The following is a 27,009-nucleotide window of genomic DNA, read 5'->3' as shown; positions in this document are numbered from 1 at the left end:
TTCCATTAAACTTTAGTTCCACATTATACTAAGTTAACATCTAAAAGAGAAAAACAAATTTAAGTTTAATTTTTGACATTTTTTTAGTTATTTTTTTAAGTTATTTTTCAACATTTTAGTTTTAAGACAAAAACGTAGGAAATTTTACTATTTTTTTTAGTTACTTAGCTTTTATAAAAGATGTTAAAGAAAACAATAAGAATAAAAATAAAACTTGCTATTTTAATAAGCATTTTGTTGCAACTTGATTTCAGTTAAAGAAATCTTTTGTAATCTAAATATAATTAAAATACAGTTAACATATATTTCTACACATATTAAAGCAAAGTAAATTAGCCTGCAACACTAAAAACTTACCTGAGTTAGCCTGAATTTATAGGTAAAGCTTTTTTTTATTTACTTTTTCAATACTACTTATTCTAAACCTGCAAAATACTATTCATCATTAAATGGCATTTTGTGAGAACATCTGCTATTCAGTTAAAAAAAAATTAATTTGCACAAAAAAAATTTTGAATAAAAACAACTCTACAACAACAGTTGTAATAGTTAACATGAAGGTTTGATCATACTACTTTGATTATCAGACAACTTTTGGTGGACTGAGACCTGGCTTTAATTAAGTCATCCTTAGTATTTTTGAACCCTTAGAAAAACTTAGAAACTTTTCAATATCAATAAAAACGTAATTTTTCAAAAAATTGGTTTTAAAATAAATAAAAAGTTGGAACTAAATCGACCTAATTTAATTCAATATCTTGAAAAAAACTGGCCTTAGATTTTCAGAAATCTTCAAACTATTCTGCTCTGTTTTTTTAAATAACAAAACTATCCTGAGTTTAAAAAATAAACTCAAAATATCCTGGGCTATCCTTGAGTGAAACTGAGTCATCCTAGGGTTTTCTAAAACTTCAATGTCCGAGTATCTTGTGTATTTAGCAAAACTATTGTTAGTCAGTCACAACCCTTAAACCTGCAGTTTTCAATCTACAAACAGTTTATCATGTTTTACTATCAACCTACCATTTGCTGATAAGATTAATGACGTTAGCTTTGTTTAATTGCAGTGCAACATATAAAATTAGTAAGACAGCTGGTGCGCTTCTTTATATAGTGGTTTATTCAGAAAAACAAAAAATTGTTCAAAATTTTTTGGTTCAAGGACCTTGATACGAAAAAAGACCTCTTGGTCATTGAGTTGCATACCAAACTTAATCAAATTTATAATGAGCTACAAATGAAAAAAAAAATAAAAAAAACTTTACAGTCAAAATTTAGACTCTAAATCAAAAAAATCTATCTAAAATGAGACTATTAAACTTTACAACATTAAAAAATTTTAAGAAATAAATTAACTATATAAAAAATTAATAAAATAATTATATACACAATATATCTAACATTAAATACACATAAAATATATATTGAACTCCACATCAAAAGGTAAAGTTTCTATCTGAATTGTTTTTAATTTTTTAATTTATCAATAGTTTTAGCAAATAATTTAACTTTTTATATGATTTAAAAAAGATTAAAAAATAAAAATTAATTAATAAATAAATTTGAAGTTTCTTTTTTAATCATGTTAAAGAATTTAGACTCTACTATCAACTTATTTCAACCAACAAAAAATAAGCAAAAATAAATTAAAGCTATAACATAAGAAAATAAAAATAATAAAAAATACATAAAATAAAGCTGCAACATTCAAAATGAAGGAATAAAATAAAGCTGTATTTATAAAAAAAAATTGTTTAAACTAATTAAAAAGTATAAAATAAATCCACTTTTTTAATTAAAACTATCAGTTTTTGTCTAAGTGTCTAAATATAGAAACTAAACTACATCAAAACAATCATGTAAATAACTACAAAAAAACACTTAAAATAGTAAATAAGTTTTTTATTTAAAAAAAATAAATAAATAAATAATAATAAAATATAAAGTCATGTAATTAGCTTAAAATAAAATGTACTAGTTTAAAGAAGAGTTCTTTAAAAATGAAGGAGAACAAAAGATCAACCTTTTTTTTGCTTTCCATTATCAAAAAAGAATTTACTTAGCTCACAACTTATTTTGCCAATATAGTCAATCTTAGGCATTGAAATGTTATAATCAAAGCAACTTTAAATTTAAGGTGGACCACTTTATACTAAATAATTAACTTCTTTTCTCCTAATACAGGGGTCGGCACGGCAGCTTTTTGTAAGAAGCAGCCAATTTTCTTAGAAAAAGTTGCTTGCAGGCCGCACTGTACAAAATGTGTCTTTAGTGGGCTACAGTTGTTTTAATATATTTATATAAATCAAAATAGAAAATATACTTTAAACCAAAAATGTTATAATACAGCAGTTGCAATGAGGAGTCAATAAATTAAGAGTCTAGTTGTAAGCTTTTACCAAAAAAGCTTTTTGTGTTTGTATGTTTTAGGCTAAAAACAACTTTGCCAGCCTTGAATTCTAGCTTTGAGGGCCTCATTTGGTTTTTAAGGCGCTGTTTGCCAACCCCTGAACTAATAGATAATATTAGTGTACTTTCACTATACTGTTTTGATCTAGTTTTTTTTTTCTTTTTAACAAAGCAATAGTTTCTAGTTAAATTAAAACAGAGAAAAACTTCTTAAAAATTACCAAGCATATAATAATAAATAAGCTGTCATAAAATTACATTCTTATGTACAGTTTATGATTATTTTTCTTTTAAATAAACCTTTTGTAGAAAAAAAGTAAAATGACTGATACTTATGCTAAACAAATACTTAACTTTTTTTTTAGTTTTTAGAAGAAACTAAATTGCAGTAGCTGAAAGTTAAACTATAAAGTTAGTAACATTTATCTTAAAAATCACATTTCTTCAAGTAATAGACAAGATTTATATAAAATTCTTAGGTCAGTCCAGGACACAGTCATTTTTTTTATATGTAATTTTTCTTTTGCACCAATAATTAGAAAAAAATATGAAGATAGTTTAGAAGAATCTACAAATTTATTGCATATTAGTTAAGTTCAAAACGTTTTCAGATAAAAATCCGTCCTCAGTAAACTTTTGATAAACTAATAGATTTCTAACAACTTTTTCTAATTTAAGTAATACTAATAGTAAATAAGTTTTAATTTTAAGTTATTTTATTTGAAAGAGCTTCAATCTAAGAGTATATCTAAATACCTGAGGACGGTCAATATGTTGATTGTGCTTAAGAGAATCCAGTCTGTATTCTAGTAATCTATGCCAGGTTTTTATTAATCTCAGATTATAGTTTTAAAAAACTTGCATAATAGTTGATGTTTCTTTGTTTATGTAAACTTATTACTTTCTTTTATCATTTATTATTGAAGACAAAGTAATAGTTTAATCATTACTTAAAATTACTAACTAAGTATAAAGTTTTTTTTTGTATATTTGTTGACCTACGAGTATTTTTAAGAAAATTTGAGACTATTTTTTAAAGGATAAAATGAGCTAAATTTTTTAATCTTAAAAACACACTTCCAACAGGTCCCCTACACAACCAAGTAACAACACATTATCAATAGTTTAATGCACTTGTTCATTTAAAATGTTTTTTTTGCAATGATATTTTGTTAAGTACACTTTTATGTTAAGATATAGATATATATATTCATATCAGGGCTACCACTCTTTAAGTCAAAAACTATCCTGAGTTAGCTTATGCTGTCCTAATTTAATTATATCCTTTAAAAAAGTCTTAAATAGTTAAAATAATAAAAACAAACTTTTAGAAATAAATAAAAATTAAGTTTTTGAAAAAAATTGGCTGAAAAATATCAAAGTATAGAAACTAGAAACCACTAAATCTTATACAAGAACTGGAAAAACTGGACTGAGATTTTCAAGATATATAAAAAACTGGCCTGAGTTATCCTGAGTTAAAAAAAAAACTAGTCTGAGTCATTCTGAGATTTTCAAAAACTTAAAACTGTCTTGAGTTATCTCAAGTACATTGAACAATAAAAAAGACGCTCAGAGTATTTGCTCCTAGGACCTGCTGCACAAAGAACCTTTTGATTATCATGTTGCAAACCACGGATACCTGTCTTGGACAAGACTTTAAAAGTATACAAAGTATCCTGAGTTTTTTACAACCCTGCTGTGTATACATTACAAGAAATTTTTAGCTTGAAAACATATGGCTTGATGCATAGGGGTCCTAATGACAGCTGTGAAGGCTCTTTGAAATAGAAAGTAAACCATAATATCAAAACCCTGTAGTCAACACATACACAAAAAAAAAGGAAAAAAATCATTTTGCTTTAATACTTAGAAAGAAAGAAAGGTTAACATGTCTGTGATTAAACTTTTACATAAAATAAATTATGTAAAGTTATTTATATGTTTAATCAAATTGTTTTAATTATGTTGATTTTTTATGTGTTTTTTTACTGAAGAAGTAGTTTTTTGATTTTGGTATACCCAACATGATTGTTTTATTGTAACAAGTTTTTTTTTTCAACAAATTAAAAAGTAAATGAGTAGTGTGCAACTAGATGAACAAAAAGTTTTTTTTCATACCAGGTCAATAGACCACATTTTTGTTGTCTAATTTCTTTTTTGTGTTTGTTATAATAGATTTTTTTCCACCTTTAAAATTTAATACAAGAAAAACGCATGTGCTGCTTTATTGTTGCTATTAACTTCTACTTATATATTTTAATTTAATGCAGTTTTAATATTTACTTATTAGTTTTAACCACAGTCAGTGTTAACTACTAGTAAACTACTTTATTAATTTGTAGTTTTCAGATTAGGTTTACTAAATGACAAATTTATGAAACTTAAAGACTGAAAAACACTCTGGATGGGTAAAGTTACAACTATCAGAATAAAATAAGAAAATAAAACATCTTTCTTATAACTAAAATTATACATTTTTTGATTACGACTAATTTTAAATGCTTATATCAAACTTAAAAATTTGGAAAGCTTAGCGTTTTTTTATAACAGTAAACACCACATGTTGAGATCTATAATAATGCGTAGTCCGCTCTGCGGACACCCAATAGACATAGCAAAACAAATAACATATCTCATACATGTCTTATACCATCCACCATTTTACGCTTCACTATTATACTTATACCATTATTTATACTTATTATACTTATTTACTATCACACTTATACCATCCACCATTTAAAAACACTATTTTAAAATACATGGCGCTCTTACAGTTTTATGACATTACTTAATATATTATGTATACTGACATTACCAACTATCCCCATCTATTCAATTTTGAGATATTTGTTGCATTTTTTGTGGTTGCTCTTGTAGAAAGGGCAACAAGAAAAATTTGAATGTACATGATCATCAAAATAGAAATTTAGGGGAGGAGACAGTGTGGAGCCCATGATAGACTATGCTTTCCATGGTCAATATTGGCAGTAATGGGTTAAAAAAGGGTGCTTACCATTTTTAAACCTAAAGAAAAAAATGATTTCGTATATACAGTTACTTTTTAAGTTTTTGTTTTTATTTTTTCATTATTGTGTTAAAGTTAGCTCAAATAATTAGTTACAAGTAAATGGTGTGCAGCTCGATGACCGAAAGGTCTTTCTCCACACCAATCCATTGACCTTAATTGTGAGCGTTCACATTTTTCTTTCTTTCTTTCCTGGTAACTAGGTTACAGGGGCCTCTCAGAGCAATTTCGTCTATAACGAAAGATAAATAATAGACATTCACCATACTTCCAAGAAATAAATTATCTGTAAACTTAGCAGTTCTGAATGCTTTAATTAAACTCTAACAGTTAAGTTTGTAGTCTTTACGCGTTTAGGTCAAGATATAAAGTTTTAAAACAGTTTTATTTTGCTAAACTTAATTTATTACGGCTCTGCTTCAAAAAAGGTTAACAGTAGATTGCATATTAAAAGTTAATTTATTCTAGCAAGGCAAATATAAAATTTTTATTTATGTACAATAATTAGCTGAATTTTGATTTTAAAATACTTCATGATTTACCATATGTATACTGCTTAAAGGTCCCACGTTGCAGGTATGATAAAATGTATCAGAAAGTTTCTATTCCACAAGTACTTTTCATTTGATCATTAAATATAACAGCACTCTAGATTATTAGTAAAACAGTTTTTACAAAAATTGAACAAGTTTTCAGACACTAGGCTATGCATTTTATTTAAAGTTATTGGAAAATTTAGGGTGCACTTGACGCTACAAAATTATAAGTTTTTTTAAATTTTTTAGCAAGGTATATCATATAAGATAAAACAGCTCAAAAAACAGCTTCCTAACTTTTAGCTAATGATGTTTTAAAATTTCTTTTATGTCAGCATATTCAAAAAGTTGACGACAGGTCAGTCTTTTTTTATAATGAAAGTTAACTTTTTTTATCCAATTTTATCAAAATTATATGTTGCTTTTAACAATTTTTTTTAAATAAACTCAACTTATAAGGTAAGAAAAATCAAAGTAAAAAAGTAATTTTGTTTTCTAAGGAAGAGGAAAACTAAAAAAACAAAAAAATATTATTCAAACTTATCTGGTCCTAAAATATATAAAAATTGTTTCTTGTAAGGAAATAAATTGCTACCTTCTTGTATTTGGTGCAGAATTTTAACAAAGTTATTTTAAATTGACTTACGAAAATTGATCAAAAAAAGAAAAGATATCAGTGTTTTACGGTTTGTTAGTGCAATTAAAATGTTCTGCATAACATTTGTTATGGTAAAATTTTTGACAACTCTGTGAAAAGTCAGCACTTAGTAAAAGGTAATAGAGTTAAAACAAAAGAAATAAAATTCTATACCTTTATTATCTAATAATACAGAAAAGAAAAGAAAAAATTATAAAACTGTTTTTATCTCAAGAAGAAAAAACATCATCAAAAACGACTATCAGTATCTTTAAAGCATTATCAGAGTACCTATGTTACCTAATAGAGCAATTGTACTGTTGTTTCGGCATCCTATAGCAAAGAATTCGACTTAATAAAAACACTAAAAATTACAAAACTACTGATAAGTTTTATGCAATCTTTGCTTTAATTGCCTTGAATTGTCACCTCTGTCATTTTGCTAAAGAACCAGTTCATCTAAGTTTATATGATAATGGTACCAGTCTAATAGCTCAAAGCGAAAGTTTCTGATGCTTTATCATCAAACAATTCTAGATCAGCCCACAATCTTAAAAATAATGATGGTTCACCTAAACTTTCTGTTTTTGCTGCTGAGAAAAAATCTTGCGGACTTTGTTGTTAGTAGTTTTATGTTTTTTCATTTTAAACCCTAAGCTGCACTCATTCTTTTCTTACTAAAAATCCAGAAAAAATGAGCTAAGGACAAAGATTACTTAGAGTCAAAATTGCTTGACTGATTTTATTGATGTTTTAACCACTTATTTGCTTTAGCTTGTGTGCTATCCAACTAATTGAAATCTGGCAACTATACCTAGAGGTTAAAGCAGGGATCGGAAAACTGCGGCCCGCGGGCCAAATTCGGCCCTTAAAGACAAAATATGTGGCCCGCGAGGTACATTTCAGCTAAAAACATATTTTTTTTAATGTTAGAAAAAAAGTTTTGGTGGTAAAAACTTGCAACTAGGGTTTAATTTAAGTAATTACGCATTACTAGTGCTCTTTTATAGCTTGTGTTGTCACATTTTTTGGTTTAAAATTGTATTTTTGTATTAAGTATTACAATAGTTTTTTTAAAAACTGCTGCCCGCGAAGACTTTTTTTCTGTATAGTGCGGCCCGCGAGCATATTTTAGTAAAACATTTGGCACGCTATTATATAAGGCTGCCGACCCCTAGGTTAAAGCAATGGTAAATGAAATAAGTGTCGTCAAAAACATTATTTAACGATGTGCTGTTACACACAATGGGGCGAGAACTGAATTGAACTTGAAATTAACGAGTTTTTTAATTAAAAACTTTATGTTTTACATCTAACAAACATTTACAAACTCTTAAAACACAAACATTACTAAAATAAGAACTAAGTTTGTTTTGTTTTCAAGTTATAAAAACACTACATATTAACTAAAGATATCCGTAAAAAACATAAGTTATAAAAAGAAAGAAGCTTCTGTAAATTAAAATCTTCTTTAAATAGTTTTGCGGTATGTTTTTTTATTTAAAACTAGGTTTACTATATACAAAACAGGGTTATTTATTCCTCAGGATACTCAGGGAAACTTAAATTAACTCAGGATAACTCAGGATATTTTGAATTTTTTGACTAACTTTTTTATTAGCTCAGGAATTTTTTTTTTCTTTCTAATCCTAGGACAGTTTTAAAAATTTCAAGGCAGATTTTTTTCGAGATCTAGAATAAAATTTAATCGATTAAGATTCTATATTTGTTGTTTTATGTACCCAGTTTTGTTCAAGAACATGACTTTTATTTATTTTGGAATGCTTATTTAAAATAACTTGGGCCTTGCGGCTAGCTCTTTGCTATTCTCAGAAATAAGATTGTAGTTTTTGCTTTAAATCTGTAACTAATACTTATCATTTTTTGAGTTTATGTTAAACATAAACAGTTTAGAGATATAAAAGTTTAACTATGCACTAAAAAGTTTTAATATACTCTATAATTTTAGTTACTCATATAGTTTAGTAAAATTATACTGTTTTATACATCCTTAATTCGTAGATAAAATTGTTTGCTATAAAAGATTCAAACTATTTTATATTATATAAAAAGTTAACTAACATGGTTACATAAAATTATCAACAAATTTAGTTTTAAATCTTAATCGATTTATACTTTTAACGTTGAACCTTGGAAAACAGAATTTCTCATAAGTGTAGTGAATATCTAATGCAGAAGCATAAACATCATACAACCTTTCTTTTAATTATTAAGAAAATGAACACGAGGGGACACGTTCAAAATCCACCCGCAATCAAAATCCACCCGCGATCAAAATCCACCCGATCAAAATCCACCCGATCAAAATCCAGCCGATCAAAATCCACCCGAGTCAAAATCCACCCGATCAAAATCCACCCGGGTCAAAATCCACCCGATCAAAATCTACCCGGTTCAAAATCCACCCGATCAAAATCCACCCGGGTCAAAATCCACCCGATCAAAATCCATCCGAGTCAAAATCCACCCGAGTCAAAATCCACCCGTTCAAAATCAACCCGGTTCAAAATCCACCCGATCAAAATCCACCCGGTTCAAAATCCACCCGATTAAAATCAACCCGATCAAAATAAACCCGGTTCAATATCCACCCGATCAAAATCAACCCGGTTCAAAATCCACCCGATTAAAATCAACCCGATCAAAATCAACCCGAGTCAAAATCCACCCGATAATTTCCCAAAGTCAATCATAATTAAATAAAAATATTTACTAAAGACAACTCATAGTAAATTAAAATATCAAAACTATAGAAGTTTATAAATTAGAAGAATCTTTAATAACATTTATAAAGCTAAAGAAAATTACAAAAATCAAATACCAAATAATGTAAATTTATGGAAAATGTTAATTAAATGTTACAAAAAGAAAATTAAAATATTAATCTAAAATTTTTGAGCTTTTTTTTTTGATGTAAAAAGTTTTGTGTTTTGTGCTTTACTTAAATTTCAAAATAGTATTACATACAATATTTTGTTATATAAAAAATTTCAACTAACAGTGTTTATAAAAAATAAAATATAGATAAAGAATAATATAAAATTGCTACGTGATAATAAAATAAAAATCCTTTGTTAAATTTGGAAAAACTATCACCTATTAATTATATTTCAAACATTATTGTTTTCGACGTGGAAAAGACGTTAAAAGATATTTTTGGTGTGCGACTCGATAACTTTAAGGTATGTTCGTGCAAGAGGACTTAGGACCAAATATTTTGAGCGCTTTTATTTGTCGTTTAGTAAGCAATTTATTGACGTTTCTTTTGTTAGTAATTTTTAAAAACAGAACATAAATTTTAATATAAAAATACGAAAACTAATTTACTAAAAATATAAATGAGGAATATGTAAGAAATCAATAACTGTTTTAAAACAATTTTATTGTTTTCTATCTAATTTTTGTTACAAATATTTTTTAGTTATTTTTTTTAATTTATACAATAATTTTAGCTGCTATTATCGTTTTTTCAAAGTGTTTAAGTTAATTGAATTTTATTTTATTAAATGTTTTTTTTATAAACCATCTATTTTTGAAAAAACTAAAAATTGTTTCGTCTAAAGTAACTAAAGTTATAAGTTATTTTTATTTAGATAACAACTTAATTTGCTAGTTTTTAACTAATAGTACAAATTAAAAAGCTAAACATTTTTCTATGAATTCTAAAGTCCTTTACATAAAACAAATATCGACTCTACAATTCATTGAGTTTGCTCAAATAGCTTGTAAATTGCAACTAAAAAAGTTAGTAGTTAGACTTGAGCTAGGGAAATTATATACTTTAGAATTGTAGTAGTAAACAAATAAGTCTAGTTTTTTTAGAAATGACACTATATTTATAACAAATATTACGAAAAAAAAACTTATAACATTTTTAATTTATTATTAAAATGTTCTATTTTTACATAGGTTCATTAAAAAAAGTATGTATTTCAGACAAGAGAGTTTAAATTCAAGTATAAGTTATTTTTATGAATTTTTGTACCAGACTGTATCAACTTAATAAATCGTATTATTAATTTTATTAATAGGTTAAGACCAGTTTTGAAAGTGATTAATTGAGTGGTTTTATAAAATTTAATCTTTTTTGGGTAACGTTTAAATTTTAAATTTAAAATTTTCTAATCTAAAACTTTTAATTTACATGCGATAAATTTTCTTGAATTAATTTCCGACAACTTAAGTTAAAAGCTATAACTGCATGTTTTTAATTAATTAGTTGTAAACGTTTTATGTTTTTTTATAAATATAAAGTTGCATAGAAATTGTAATTAAGTAAGATAAATTATTATTTACTGTTCAATATTATATTGTTAATTGATATTTTTTAATTCATAGAAATGGAAATGTTATTATTTACCACTATTATTTTTAAATATAATCTTCATATAAAAAAAGTCCATTTGTTAAAATTTAAGAAATTTTAAGTAATTTAATTAAAAATGAAACAATATTAAAATTAAACAAAATTTTATATTGGTTATAACGAATTTAAACGGTAAAGACAACCATTGTTATAACAAATTGTTTAGTAGACAAATTAACTTTAAAAGCGTGAAAATTTTGTCTAACAAATAAAACCGAAAATTAATAAATATTTAATTTAAAGTTAATATTGAAAAATCTTTAAATGGCAATACAGTAAAGGTAACTATCTAAAGTAAATTAGTGACCTTTTCTTAACAAAAAGAACTTTTATAGACAAATATCTTGTTAAGACCTTTCACATAAAAAAATTATATTAAAAAAAACACAAACTAAATGAATTTTAAACGTTTGCCTTTTACTTTTTTGTAATTAAAAGTAACGAAGATGCAGTCGGATTTAATCAGAGTCGGCAGACAATTGTTTATCTCGGGCCAAATTTCATGTTTCAATTTTTTCACGAGCCGTTGTTTTATTCAATTTTTGTTTTTAATCTGTTTTAGTCACGTTTATCTACTTAAAGGGATCAGGCCTGGCATATTTAAAATGTATATTTTTTTCTAAAGTCGAAAACTATCTTTTTTTAAAAACTTGTGTCATATTATTATTTCTATCATTATTTACAAGGTGTAGATCATTAAAAACAGGTGTAGATCATTATGTACACTTTTTATAATCAATTTCTATTATTTTATTTGTATTTTCTTTTTAGTAGTTAAAAAAAATCTTTTTTTATTTAATGCACAGCATATCACGTATTTAAAATTTTAGTGATTTTGTTAAACTAGTTAAAATATAAACAAATATTAATACTTTCATTTTAAACAGTGTAAGTTTTTCTTTTAAAACCTTTAAATACCTTAATAACCTATCTAAAGTTTTTCGGGTTGCAACTTTTTGAAACAAAAAAAGTACAACAGTTACTTCAACCCAGTCACCGTGTTTTTAAAAGTTAAAAACATGTAAAATTGCCAATTAAAAAAACTTTGCAATATTATATAAGTAATTTATCCAAGTACGTAAGCTTTTGTTGTTTAAAAGGAAAAGTAAAGTCTAAACTTTAAAGAAAAACTTCTAGATTTACTGTCTGTCTTTTTTCACATCTAAGGCTTAAGCATAATAAATGATTTTTAAATGATATTCAGAAACTTAAAAACAAACTATTATAATTTCTTTTTCTTTTTTGAAAATTTCAATTTAAATTTTGTTTTGTTTAGTTGACCAAATTTACATGCTCGAGGGCCACATATTTACACTTCGAGGGCCGCAGTTTGCTGACCCCTAAATTAAATGGATTAATTTGTAGTATAAATGGTAGCTTTCACTTGTAATACTCAGTTTTTATAAAAATTATATCGTGTGACGTATTTGTTTAAAAATTACTTAAAAGTTCTAAATTATTAAATTTTATACTTAGAAACAGTAAATTATAATTGATTGTCGTGTAATTGTGATTGAGATAATACAAGATTATTTTTTCTGGCACATCCTTTAGTTTTCTAAAAGTTTTAACATAGTCATATTTGTATAGTAAAACTTTAATTTATTTATCCTGACGTTGTTAAAATTTTATTAGCTCTTATAGTTATACTTATATCAAAAACAACAGTACCTTTAAAAGCTGCTTGCCGGCTGTAGCTATTCAAAATTATATTCAGTAATCAAAAAAACAAAAACATTTTTGTCAAAAATTCCTTATAATAAACAAAAATACCAAATAACAACTCAAAAAACCTCACAAAATAAGTTCAATCTGTAGTACAGTTTTTATATTCTTAAGTCAATTTATAAGGGACAAAAATACAAGATTTTATAAGTGTTTTTTAAATAAAACTTGTTTAAGATTGGTACTTTAGAGTGGTGAGATTTGTTTAAATGATACTTAATTTAAAAAGAAATAAATAAACAAGGTGCTTGTTTCGATTCGGTTGGATTTTGACTTTGGTTGATTTTGTGTCGGTAGGATTTTGACTCGGGTTGATTTTAACTCGGATGAATTTTGATCGGGTGGATTTTGACTCGGGTTGATTTTGATCGGGTGGATTTTAAACCGGGTGGATTTTGATCGGGTGGATTTTGAAACGGGTGGATTTAGAGTTGGGTTGATTTTGATCGGGTGGATTTTGAACCGGGTAGATTTTGATCGGGTGGATTTTGAACCGGGTGGATTTTGATCGGGTGGATTTTGATCGGGTGGATTTTGAAACGGGTGGATTTAGAGTCGGGTTGATTTAGATCGGGTGGATTTTGAACCGGGTGGATTTTAATCGGGTGGATTTTAACTCGGGTGGATTTTGATCGGGTGGATTTTGATCGGATGGATTTTGAACCGGGTTGATTTTGATCGGGTGGATTTTGACTCGGGTTGATTTTGATCGGGTAGATTTTGACTCGGGTGGATTTTGATCGGGTGGATTTTGACCCGGGTGGATTTTGATCGGGTGGATTTTAAACCGGGTGGATTTTGATCGGGTGGATTTTGAATGCGGGTGGATTTTGATCGGGTGGATTTTGAACGCGGGTGGATTTTGATAGTATACCGAACACGAGGTATAGTAGTTTGCACTAGACACAAAAAAAATTTGAAAGGATTAGAAAAAACTCATAATGACTAAGGGTAGTTTTTGGTCACTCGGGAAAAATTTTTGGCTTAAAGAGTTGCAACCCTGATAAAACTATTATTTAATATTATTATACGATAAAACATTAAATATTTTTTTAAAACTATTGTAAAGGAAAAAAAAAATATTTAAAGTAAAATTTTAGAGGTTTTTTTTTTGTTTTTCTTAAGACATTGAAATTTGATATATGCAAAAACCCTTCAAATCGCGTAACTTGCATAATCTTTTTTTCTAAATATGATTTTTTAATTAAGTTTTAAGCTCTAAATGCGCTAGAATCTTGTTTTCTGGCTACTAACTGTTTTTTTTTTCATTTTTCACTCTGCACTCTTATTAAATTCAATTATCGTTTTGTTTTTGTTAAGTTTTTTAGTTGTGTACAGTAGATTTAATTAACTTTTTTTAAATAACCATATTAAAAAAACTAGTTATTTCAAAAAGTTAAACTTCTTATACAAAAGCAGCAAATACTTATTATTGAACGACAAAATAAAATTGCTCAAAATATTTGGTCCTATGACCTGGTGCGCGAAAAAACCTTTCAGTTGTAACACTTCAACAGTGTTTTTCGCAGTCGAAACACGGCTTTCTTTCTTTTCTCTCAAATTTATTTAACTTAAATTCAGTAACGCGCTTGTTTTGGTGAGTTAGTTTTTAGTGTCTTAGTTGACAACACGTCTATTTCTTGAAAAGTGTTGTGTTCGCATCGTTCACTTGTACGATGGCGACTGTTTTATATGAACTTTTGAATTAAAGTTGTTATTTCTACAGTTTGCTATATTTTGTTTAGTCGTTTCTATTCATTAATACACATTTTTTTCAGAGACTCGATTTCTTTATATAAGCATCTAAGCATTCTAACAATCTTACTACTAAATTAGATTAAGTTTAAATGTTAGCATAAGTTAAAGTTACATTTTATAAAGCGACTTGGCTAAGTTATTTAGCTAAGTCAATTCTAAACATTAACTTAAGCGGCCGTCGCCGATATTGTTATAACGCGTTAAGTCAGTTAATCGCTAGGTCCGCTTAATATAAGTAGCAACCTACATCGTGTGATAGGCAAACGGTTATCGAGTCGCACACCACTTGGATACCTTTTAACGTCTTTTTCAGGACATATTAGATATTCTTTAGAAACTGTTTGAAGTTGAACAGTACATTTTTTATAAATAAATATTATGCTTTTATATTCCATAAGTATTTTTTATCTGACGAAAAACAAAACTTTTGTTTGTAAGCAATTTTTTTGTCTTAGTAAAAATTGAAAAAATTACAGCTTAAAGAGTTTTTACTTATAAGTTTAAACATAAATCACTTATGTTAAAAAATATTATTTATTAATTTTATTTAGCGCATCGTCAGAATGCTAAAAACTGATAAGAATATGGTATAAATCTAGTTATATATAATGGTTTTTAAATGTCTAGCTAAAAATAGTTACGTCATAGAGAGTTAAGTGTGAAAAATATGTTTATTAGGTTTAAATTAGAGTTAAGTTATACTTTACTAATTTGAAATTATTTTTAAGACAAAGTTGTTAGAATAAAAACATTTAAGATTGTAGAAAATTTACTTGAAACTAAATTAAAAATTACATGACAAAAAACGACAATAATAATACTAAAATCACGCTATTTATAAAGTTTTATGTTGTAGAATTCTCGTTGTGTACAAATTTTCGGCTCGCGAGTTCTAATGAACAATGATTCTAGATCTGAGATGTTTTTATTGTAAAACCTTTTTTATTGTAGATTATAAAACTTAAAACATTAAATAAACATTTTTCTTTTTTTTATAATAAATAAAATATATTTTCCATATGTCAAAACTTTTAACATTCGGACAAAATCTTCTTAATTGTTTTACTAAGTTACAAATTTGTAATTCTTACACTATGTTTACTTCTGGTAAAGCTAAATAAAAAGTCTATACATTTTAATCTTTCTTTAGCTTATATATAACTTTCAAAATGAAGTAACCAAAACTTTACAAAATAGAGAAAAGCTATATAAGTTATCATAATAAACTTTAATAGCTATAATAGAGTAAATACTTAGTTCAAAATCAAACATGAAAATGTAATTAATACTTTAAATACTAATATGATACTGGAACACAAACTTAAATAAAAAAAGAAAAATAATTATGTTGGCAATTAATTTAAGAGATAAACATAAAAAATAACAGTCTGTTATTAGAAGCTGCATAATTATAAATTCTAAGTTACAAAAAAAAAAGTAGTATAAACAGATTGTGCTTTAACGTCATCAATGATTTTTAAATGGTTACATAAGTACGGATCTATGTCCTTAAAAGAAGTTTTTGAACTAGATTAAAGATGACAAACAACTAAACTATTTTTTATTATTGTGTCTAAATCTGAAATAAACTATAAAAACTGCTATAAGCTCAATCGAATTCAATATTATGCTTTTAATCTTCAGAATTTTTTATTCAGTTCTTTACAAAAACAGATTTAAATATTTATTTGTATAAAAATATTGGTAACATAACTTTTTTAAATATTTTAAAAGGGAAAAAGAATTAGTTTATTTCATATAACTACTAAAACGGTTAAAAATAACTTACTGATAAATATAAATTGGTAAGTGTAATGATTTTTTAACAAGAAAGGCGGTCAGTTAAAAAATCAGTCATTGCTTTTATGACTTCATTTGGTTGATCAAGTGCCACCCAGTGACTTGCGTTTTCTATCATTTTCACTTTTAGGTTAGGAACGTGTTTCTGTCAATAATTGATTAAGTGGAGCAAAATAGATTTCAAGTAAGGAATCTACTTTATTTTTAAATACTAAATAGTATTATCAAATTTAAATGATTAATTATTCAAGTTTTGAAGCTGTTCTATTTTTAGTATTGTTCAATTACGTTGATTGATAAAAAAACTATAAACAAAAATTCTACCAATGTACACTTTTAAAAATTTAAATTGATAAAAAAACTATACACAAAAATTCTACCAATGTACACTTTTAAAAATTTAAATGAATTAGTGAAAAAAAATGTAAATAACTTTTTTTTGACAAACATAATTTTTTTATATTAAATGTGTACGCTTTTTGTATTGTAGTATAAAAATTGTTTTAATTAACATAAAAGAACACCTAAAAGTTATCTAGTTAAAAAAAACAGTTAGTGAAATATAATACTTTTCATATAAGAGATTAATCAAAATGAATTAACCTTAAACTTAGAGATCATTCTGTGGTCAAGAATACTATCATTTTTTCCCCAGACAACAAGAGTTGGTTTAACCACCTTCGTGTTTTGCTTCTTTAATCCGATTCCATTGTAATAAGGGTTTCCTTGAATTTTATTTGTAAAGTGTTTACTAAAAGTTAACTACGTTTCTTATATAAAACAAACCAATCTACTGTTTTAAAATCAGAAGTATAGTTTATAGATGTTTTATTACTTAAGTTATTGATATTTGCTTGAAACATAAAACTATCTACTTAAAGTGACAAGCTCCCAAGCTATTTAAAATTGTAAATTAGAATATCAAGCTAGCTGGTTTTACAACAAAACTTCTGCTTTCAATTTTAAGTTACATTTTTTGCTATAAAACGTATCAAAATTTATCAAAACCGCCTTTCAAAAATAAGAAAATATACAATTTTTTTTTTAAATAACACTCATAAAAATTATGTACAGAGTAAAATAATTTCTATACACACTACTACTCTGCTCAGTGCTCATTAGTGTACACTTTGAAAAAATCTGACATAAATGAATGATAAAAAAATTAATCTAAAAAATTGAGTACTTACTTTCTATTTTATGTTAATCATGTTATTTAACTTAAGTTTTTTAATAATTTATACTTAAACAAAGTAAATTTATTAAAGTATTTTCATCAAAGTAATAACGAAATATATACATCTTGATGATGTTTTTATATATTGTTGTTTTATTATTGATTTATTTTTATCTGTTTATAAAATTTGAAACGATTTGATTTTCTAAAAAATAGTATTATGATTTATTAATTACTATACCGAAACAATCTAAAAAAAAAATGAAACAAGGCATAATAACTAAAAAAAGCTATTCTTGCTACACTAACATTAAAAAAAATTATTTTAATAAAGTTAATTAAAGATTTTTGCAGCCTGAAAAGCATTTTAATTTATACTAAATAACTTCTTTTCGGAACTAACTTTAAATAAAAATTTGAGACAAGAATTTATCTTTCAGCTTGTTTTATTTTTTGTGAACTTAAAATTTTTCAATCTTCCCTTTTTCAAAAGTTCTTGTAGACAACTAAACAGATTTTTGTATAATAGTAAACTTAAGAAAATTGTAAGATTATGCGTCATAAATAAATTTATATGTACTATGCAATGCTATTATAAAGTTTTTTAAACAAAATTTAAAGTATAGAGCTTAAGTACTAGAAATTAAATACATTAATAGCAATTTTAATAAGAGGAAACAGACTTATTTAATTTTTCTTTAAGATAAAATTAAACAACAAAAACAAAACTTAGTAGCGAATTTACAATGATTTAAACGAATTAGAATTATAAACAAATTTTTGTTTGCATAAACTTGGCTTATTAGTTTTTATAAATATAAATTCTAAAACACTTATATGATACATGTAACGTCCTTTACAAACAATTGAAAACATATTATTGTTATAGTTTTTTGCGCAAGTTGTTATTTAACAAATGTTCAACTATAGCCGATTGACTTTTTATTGGCTTGTTTGTCCCATAGATCATCCAGTTTCTTAAGGTGTTGGTCACATGTTGGTCCCTTCTTATGTGGAATCGTTGCGAAGTTCTCCTAATATACTCACTATCACAGTGGCATTTGTACTTATAGATTATGTTGCATTTTTCTGGATCAGGATATTCAGGGATCTTTAACAATCCCGTTAAGGGGTTTTCTGGTGGAATGAGTTATTCTTAAATTTAATGCCCCAAAAGTGTTATCTACGGTTTCTAAAACTTGGTTTTCAAAAGCTAAGAAAACCCCTAAACGGGATTGTTAAAGATCTCACTCCTGATCCAGAAAAATGCAGCATAACCTTTAAGTACAAATGCCACTGTGATAGTGAGTATATTAGGAGAACTTCGCAACGATTCCACATAAGAAGGGACCAACATGTGACCAACACCTTAAGAAACTGGATGATCTATGGGACAAACAAGCCAATAAAAAGTCAATCGGCTATAGTTGAACATTTGTTAAATAACAACTTGGGCAAAAAACTATAACAATAATATGTTTTCAATTGTTTGTAAAGGACGTTACATGTATCATATAAGTGTTTTAGAATCTATATTTATAAATCTAATAAGCCAAGTTTATGCAAACAAAAATTTGTTTATAATTCTAATTTGTTTAAATTATTGTAAATTCGCTAATAAGTTTTGTTTTTGTTGTTTAATTTTATTTTAAAGAAAGTTTAAATAAGTCTGTTTCCTCTTATTAAAATTGCTATTAATGCTTTTAATTTCTAGTACTTAAGCTCTATACTTTAAATTTTGTTAAACTATTTTAACTAAAAAATTCAAACATAACTCACATAAAACAATTTTATAACAGTATCGCATAGTACTATAATTTTATTTACCTATTATGACGCATAATCTTACAAATTTATTAAGTTTACTATTTTACAAAAATATATTTAGTAATCTACAAGAACTTTTAAAAAGGGTAGATTGAAAAACTTTAGGTTCACAAAAAACAAAACAAACTGCAAAATGAATTCTTGTCTCAAATTTTGATTTTTCTTAACATAAATAGAACGATCAAAAGCCTTTTTCTATTACAGACAAAGTTTTTTAATTATTTTACTTATTTCCATAGCCTTTCTTTTGGTCCAAAGTCAACAGTTTTATTTTAAAAACATCTACTGTTTCAAAAAGAATTTTATTTTAAAAAAGCTAGTTTTTTTGTAATTTTTGAGATAAAGAGTTTTTGTAATGAAAATATTAATAATATCTATAAATATCTAAGAGTACCTTTAAATCTAGAGTAGTAGTTAAATCTGTAAAGTTTAGTAAAAAACACAGTGTTACTTAACTAAAATTAAAAGTTAAATTTAAACAGAAATCAAACTATAAGTAATTTTAGTGCTATTATTTACATTTTCTGACAATTTCTATAAAATTTATTACTTTACTTTAATCTATGTTTGTTAAAAAAGTAATTACAACTACTAACTTGCAGTGTAGAAACAAATAGGGTAATAAATATGTTTTCCACATGCATGTTTAAAGTAAGTAATCTCGTCATCACTTAATCTATTATCTGAATTAATTATTCCAGTTTCACGTGAACTAAATGCATCTTTAATGAAGTTGTAATCATATCTACAACAATTTTTTTTAAGTGTAATAAAGCTAAAATTTAATAGTATAAACAAAAAATGGTGAAGTTTAGGTAGTTTTTTATTGAATTTATTCAAACTAGATTTCTTTATTTTTGTCTAGCAATCTAGACTGTCATCTTAAAAGTTTTAGAAACGTCTTTTATATACCATCATCCTTGGGTTTTTTTATTCACTAAAACCATTTATTGCAAACTACTAATATTCAAGTCTTTATAAAAGTTTAAAATTTATCTTCACGCTTTATCAAATAAAAATGAAATTTATCGTATTGTTTTAAAATAAAGGTTTGATCATACCATGTCGGTTACCAGACCACAAGCTTTCGATGGACTGAGACCCGGGTTTCTTTACTTTAATCAAACTTTTGCCGATATTTTCTTTGTTCCTGTTCAAAACGAGCGTACGAGCTGTCTCACCTAAAGGACAATGTATTAAACGTTGGACAGCAAAGGGGAAAAGCTGACGTCATATATCATACCAGCAAACGGGTGCACGACTATTCAAATTCGGACAATTCAAATTCTGACAATTTAAATTCTTTCAAATAAATTGAAACAGCCACAAATAAAAAAATAATGTATATTTTTCAATTATAAAAAATACATATGTAGGTCATTTTAATAATCTACAAGCAATTTTTTTCTTTTTGCAATACATTAAATATTTTTTGAGATATGGCTTAAATAAAGTAAAAATCATAATTATTTTTAGTAATTTTGAAATATCATGAAAAGTATTTTAGATTTTGAAAAAAGATTAAAATAGCTTGTAGATATTAATAAGATCTACATATGCATTTTTTATTTTTTCAAGGTTATATTAGTAATTGAGATGTAACCTTTTAGATATTTTTTAAGAATTTGTCGGAATTTGAGTTATGCGAATTTGAATTGTCATGTAACCCCAGCAAACGGTAGCTTTACAGTTAAACATCATAAACCGTGTGTATATTGACAAATGACAACCACATATTTTTTGGCAGCGACTAAAAAGTTACAATAAGAATAAAATTTGGGTCTCAGCCTACCGAAAGGTCTAATAATAAAACCTTTTTGTTAGTTGAGTTTTTCTGGGGGCATACAAAAGTTTAGGCTTAAGCGTTGTAGACTTTAGCCGATGTTTTCATTGTTGTTGTATAACTACAAACTTTTTAATTCAAACGTTTAAAAATAATAACGTAGTGCTAATCAAATAATAGTAGTTGTTTTTTATACAAATTATGTAATTTTTTTACAAACCGATGACAGAAGTTTAAGTTTAACTAACGTTATATTTTATTTATTTATTTTTTTAATTGTTTGAAACAAGATACCTTGTGAATAAAAACGTTGCAGCTGTAGGTAGAAAAAAGGCTGACATATACCAAAAACGCGTCCATCTTTGCCACCAGTATTCAGACAGAAATTCACTAAAATGCAATATTTTTTATACAAGTACTTATACCAACTTTAAAAAAAAGAACTTTTGTTTTTTGAATAATTTTTTGGTTATTCTAAAGTATTTTCAAACTGTAAACATAAAATCAAAAATGTTCTGAGACATTTTTGATTTCAAATAAAACATACAAAACAAGCTAAAGTTTCGCAGATATTTAAATAAGAACTCGTGTAGTTTAAAAACTTTTTAGCAATTTTACCATATTTTAATTTTATTTATTACATTTGCAATTGCTTTTCAAATTAAACAAAAAATACATTTACAACTTGTCTTGCTTGGTAGGTATCACATATTCTGTTTAGATTAAACAAAATCAACGAAAAGGTGTTTTTTTTTAACCTTAAAGATCGATTAAATTTTTACATGTTTAATTTTTATAAAATTATACTCGTTTTTAATAAATTTAGTGGAGCTTACATTCTTTCTTAATTTAAACTAAGTAAATAAGATAAACCATATTTTAAAAAGTTTATTTTGCCTTGTAGATACCATATTTTTTTACTTAGACAAAAAACACCAAAAAATATTATCTTGTGATCTTAAAAACCAAATACTTTTATATGTATTGACATAAACACGTTTCCAATAAATTTATTTCAGCTTTAAACTCTAGATTATTTGTAACAAAAAGAAATTTAAGTCATATGCATTGCTATGAAAATATAAACTTATATATTCGGATTAAAGAAAAAATATAAACTATATTTTTATACAAACTTTTATTCAAAAAATTTTGAGGTTAAACAATCTGATATTTCATTATTAGGTCTTAAACAAGAAAATGCCTTAACTTAAATCAAATAAAAAGGTCTTTATTATATTTTTTGCAGACAGCTTAATCGTTACTAAGAGTCTTTCAAAGAATACCAACTAATAAAATGTAACTTATCAATACGAAGGAATCAGATAAAAACAGAGTTAAGACCACTACTTTAGTATCTTGAGGCTTTAATAGTTTAAAAAGTACTAAAGAACTAAATTATAGTGTTAATAATCTTATAGCAATTATTTTAACAGACCAACTAAAAGAAAAAGCTACAGAAGATAAAAGATCACGAAGTGTTTCTTTTAATTTTAAAGACTCTTACTTTTTTGATTAAAGTTTACGACTCATTTAAATATGTTTAACTAGTTTCATTAAAATGTGAAATCTACAAAGCAAGATAAATCGTTATTTTTTTCTTAATTGTTTAAGCATTGTAAGCTTCATTAATAGTGGTTTATTGAACAAAAACGAAAAATTGCTCTAAATGTTTTGGTTTAAGGACTTGGATACGCAAAAAGACCTCTCGGTCAGCGAGTTGCATACCCAACTTAATCAAAATTATAATGAGCTACAAATGAAAAAAAGAAAAAAAAATACAGTCAAAATTTAAACTCTAAAACGAAAAAAAGTTTATTAAAATAAAATTAAGTTTTTTGGAAAAGTGTTTACTTTTATAAGTAATAGACATGTAAGAAATAGTTGACTTTTATAGACACTTTATATTATTGTTTTTATGTCTAATCTAAATAATAAAATTAGTGTCTATAAAACAAGAGAAGTTGTTTAAGATTATTTTTTTGTTTAAATCGAATAAGAATTAAAACCTTCATTAAATTTAGTCGAATCGTGATTTAAAAAATAATTGTAAAAAGTATATAAAATTAGAATTGATCAAAATTGCGAAAAAGTGTTTCAAGGAAACGCATATCTTATTTTAAATATATATGCAAAATTAAACTTTTAAACATACAAAGGCTTAAAATTTGTTTTGCTATTCATGTTTCACTATTTTATTTACAACTTAAAAACTAAGTAACTTGAGTTATTGAAAAATTGTGCAACTAGTTTTACTTTTTGTCTTGAAAATCTAACAGAAAACTAATTTTTAATATTGTAAAACTCTACATTACAAATGTTTAACTAACTTTCTCTCAAAAAAAAATTTGAACAGGAATAGCAAAAACTAAATTAAAAGACTTTGTAAAAGCTTACTAAAAAAAATTTCGGCTGAAGTCATTAGTAAAACATTCTTAGCAAAAAAAACTAAACAAACCTAGATCTGTTTAAAAATATGTTTAAAACTATTTCGTAAAGTTTTAACTTGTATCAAGTTAAGTAAAAGTACTATTTTGTTTTAAACGAGCTATTGAAAACTTAAATAAAATCATATCAATTAAGAGTTTTTTTTTTCTTTGTTATTAAAAAGGTAAATGATTTAGTTTAATATAGTTCAAACGGTAAGTAAAATCGAACTAAGTAAATAAATCAGTACAAGATTAAACTTAAGAGTGCATCAGTTCAATGAACAACTAGTGTTATTTAAAAAGAAATTCAGATAATTTAGTTATTTTGCTTAAAAACTAAACTTATTTCAAATTCTTTTACCTTGAAAAGCTTTTAAAAACTTAAAATTTATCCAGATATACTTTAAAAATATCTTTACGTTATCTCAAAGATTAGCATAACCTGATATTAACTTACTCAAACGCCTCTTCGAAAGGAGCATTTAGTACAATAAGCTCACGAGTATAGTCAGGACAAAACCTTGCAAAATTCCAAGCTACTAAACCACCCCAGTCATGACCCACAACAGTAGCCTGTGTGAATCCTAAACCTTCTATTACTTCTCGTACATCGTTAACCAAGTGATGTATGTGGTATGAAGACACATCTGTTTTGTTTCAAAAAAGTATTTAGAATGTTAAAACTTATTTCAACATTACTTTCTAAAAAGTTTTTAATTGTTTATAGAGAAACCGAAACTACCTTTTTTTAATACTAATGCTGCTTAAAGTTTTAATTTATAACTTTTAAATAACCTTTCTTAGTTGTAGTGATTAAATAAAAAAATACCTTTAGGTTTGTCCGATTTGTTATACCCTCTCATATCGATAGCAACGACACGGTATTTAAATTTAAATGCTTTCATTACATGTTTCCAGCTATACCTGTAAAAATGCTGTTTCATCATATGTACTTTATTAAAGTTTATCACTTATTATACTTATACTAACTGTTTTACATTGAATTTTTTTAGATATTAAAAATCTTACAAGGTTTGTTACGACATTCTAAATTCACTGTTAAAATAAATCAACTATTTCTAAAAAAGTAGGAAGTATTTTTAAATAAGGAGCTAAATTAAGTTTTTATGTTTAAAACTGATCAAATTTCAAAGAAAAACACTGACTTTTTTCGTCTCAGCAATTAAAACAAGTAACATAAGTAGAAAAACTTTTTTTTTTAAAGTTTGTTAAGTACTTTCAAACACTTATAAGTAAAAAAACAAAATAAGTATAACGGTGCTACTATTGATGTAACAAAAAATGAAAGTTATTTTGAAAATATCTTGTGTAGATCCTTTTTTTTTAATTTCAAATAAAACATAAATGATAAACCGTAGTTTACTCTAGTCATTTTAATTTTTTATCCATAGAATAAACAAACAAAAATAATAAAGCCTTTAATAGTTATACAACAAAAAATATATAGTAACTAAAATCAATTAAACTTATTTAGATAAAACTATGCCGTTTTTTTAATTGTAATAGATAAGTTTAAAACGTATGACTTTTTGGATTTAGTTTTTTATTTATACGTTGAATAAAAATACTTATTTTATTGAATGCCTTAACTTTATTAAACTATTTTTACTGTGAGTAATTTTTTTAGATGAAAACTTTTATGATCTGATTTTTTTAGTTAAAAATAAAAAAGAGAAAATTTTTACAAAAAATACTATTAAAGTTTAGTATTTTTATACACCAAATACTAAATACACGTAAACAAACTAAACCGTAGACTAAAACATAAATATTTTTTTATTCTCCCCTATCGTAGGTATAAAATTTTCCTTTTTAAATACCATATACAAAACTAGCCAACACTCTGGAAAACCATGTAGACAAATCATCAGTGGGCTATTTTCATCACCACATTCCATATAATGAATATTCGTTCCTGTAAACTTATTACGCAGAAAACTTGACTTAAAGTTAAGTTCTTGCTTCTTTACTAAATTTTTTTGACATATATGAACGAACGTACTCTTTTTTAGTACAAATAGTACTTTTTTTTTAAGTTTTTTGTTGCTTTAAATTTTTTTTAACAGTTTTTACTTTACAATTTAAAAAAAGAAATTATATATGATGTTTAATACATTAGCAATTAAACTTTTAAAAAACTTATAATACTTTTTTACTTGTGTTTTAAAAAATAAAAAATAAATAAAATTTTAAAAGTATTTTTTAATTTAAACTAAATTATAGCTAATACATTTTTGTAATAAAAATTAATTTATACTGGCGTTTAATCTTAAATTTTCACTAACAAAATAGTGTTTCATCAAAATCTTTCATTGTTGGTTTTTTGAAAAATTCAAGAAAGGCTTTTTTTATTCCGATTTTCATAGCAGCTTTTAGAACTATAAGAATGGGAAGAATCGATATTATAATCAAACTATTTATAAAAGATGCTATTACAACTAAGTAACGCATCATTATTTTATTTCTTATATAAATTCTGGTAAAAAAGGTCAAAATAATAAACATAATTTTCTTTTAAAGTGTAAAGCTTACAAAGCTTACCATCTTAATTTTATTTTCCTTTTACATCTTGCTTTACGTTAAGTCAAAATCTATCTTAAAAAAAGTTTAATAAATTTTCAAAATAGTGATATGAGTCACCAGAGTTAAGATAAAAATATATAAATGTTAGCAGGGTACTGCCAGCAGCTGAAGTACAGCTTTGTTGTTATATCTAATGTAAAAATATAAAAACAGTGTTCATAATGTACAAATTGTGTGTGATTTGATAACCGAAAGGTTCCTCGTGCAACAGGTCCTAAAACTAAATACCTCGAACGTCTTTTTTTTCTGTCGTTCAATAAACCGGTAGTCGTCAAGCTAAACGAAATCTGTGCATCCCAATGAACAATTTTCACATAATGTCTAGTACAGGGTTTCCAAAACGTTTTTCAAAAGACTCCCTTTAAAGAAATTATAAAAGCTATGGTCCCCTTCGACAAGATTGCTAAAAAACTACCACTAAAAACACTTAAGACTTTTTTTACTCTTTATCATCAACTTCAAAATATCTAGTGTAAGTTTCAAACTGTAGTATTTCTTATATGCATACCAAAACAGATTCCGTTCGTGCACGCTAAAATAAATTTCGTACACACTTTGACGAGCACTGCAATAACCTATAATAATATTATAAGACAAACTAAAATTAAACGATAGAATCTCTCAACATGACTCAACAGAAATTTTTTAAATAGTTATACAAAAAACATTTAAAATTTATTTTTGTTAGGTATTTTTTTACATTATAATTGCGTATTTAGTTTATACAGAAACTTTAAGCTTTGATTATTTTGAAACATTTAATAGTTTACAAGCTACTTAAACTTTAAACTAAATTTAAAAAAGTGTCAAAAACTAAACAGTTTTTCTATTAAGTTTTATGATAATAACAATCTAAAATTTAAATATTTTATATTTATCCTACAGCTTAAGTATTAACGACAATAA

General features: G+C 25.5%; 1 protein-coding gene across 2 annotated transcripts; it reads right to left on the bottom strand.

The window, feature by feature from the left end:
- Positions 1-15,341: 15,341 nt before the first annotated feature.
- On the bottom strand, positions 15,342-25,990 carry LOC145842413 (epoxide hydrolase 1-like). Of its 2 annotated transcripts, XM_082949851.1 has the most exons (9): positions 25,806-25,990; positions 25,357-25,489; positions 24,329-24,423; positions 23,957-24,146; positions 21,365-21,460; positions 19,884-20,032; positions 16,887-17,008; positions 16,273-16,428; positions 15,342-15,397 (listed from the first exon to the last, which is right to left on the bottom strand). In XM_082949851.1, exons 1-8 carry the CDS (start codon positions 25,972-25,974, stop codon positions 16,306-16,308), a joined length of 1,077 nt encoding a protein of 358 aa, XP_082805977.1. In that variant the 5' UTR covers positions 25,975-25,990; the 3' UTR covers positions 15,342-15,397; positions 16,273-16,305. The 2 variants fall into 2 exon arrangements, with proteins under 2 accessions (XP_082805977.1, XP_082805976.1); XM_082949850.1 differs by lacking the exon at positions 15,342-15,397 and having other exon boundaries at positions 16,030-16,428.
- Between the last annotated feature and the right edge of the window lie 1,019 nt (positions 25,991-27,009).

This window comes from Thalia democratica, chromosome 8, assembly GCF_965202585.1.
Source record: "Thalia democratica chromosome 8, ktThaDemo2.hap1.1, whole genome shotgun sequence".
Lineage (NCBI taxonomy): Eukaryota > Metazoa > Chordata > Thaliacea > Salpida > Salpidae > Thalia > Thalia democratica.
The sequence above is the reverse complement of the archived record's forward strand: the minus strand, read 5'-3'. Positions and strand labels throughout refer to the sequence as shown.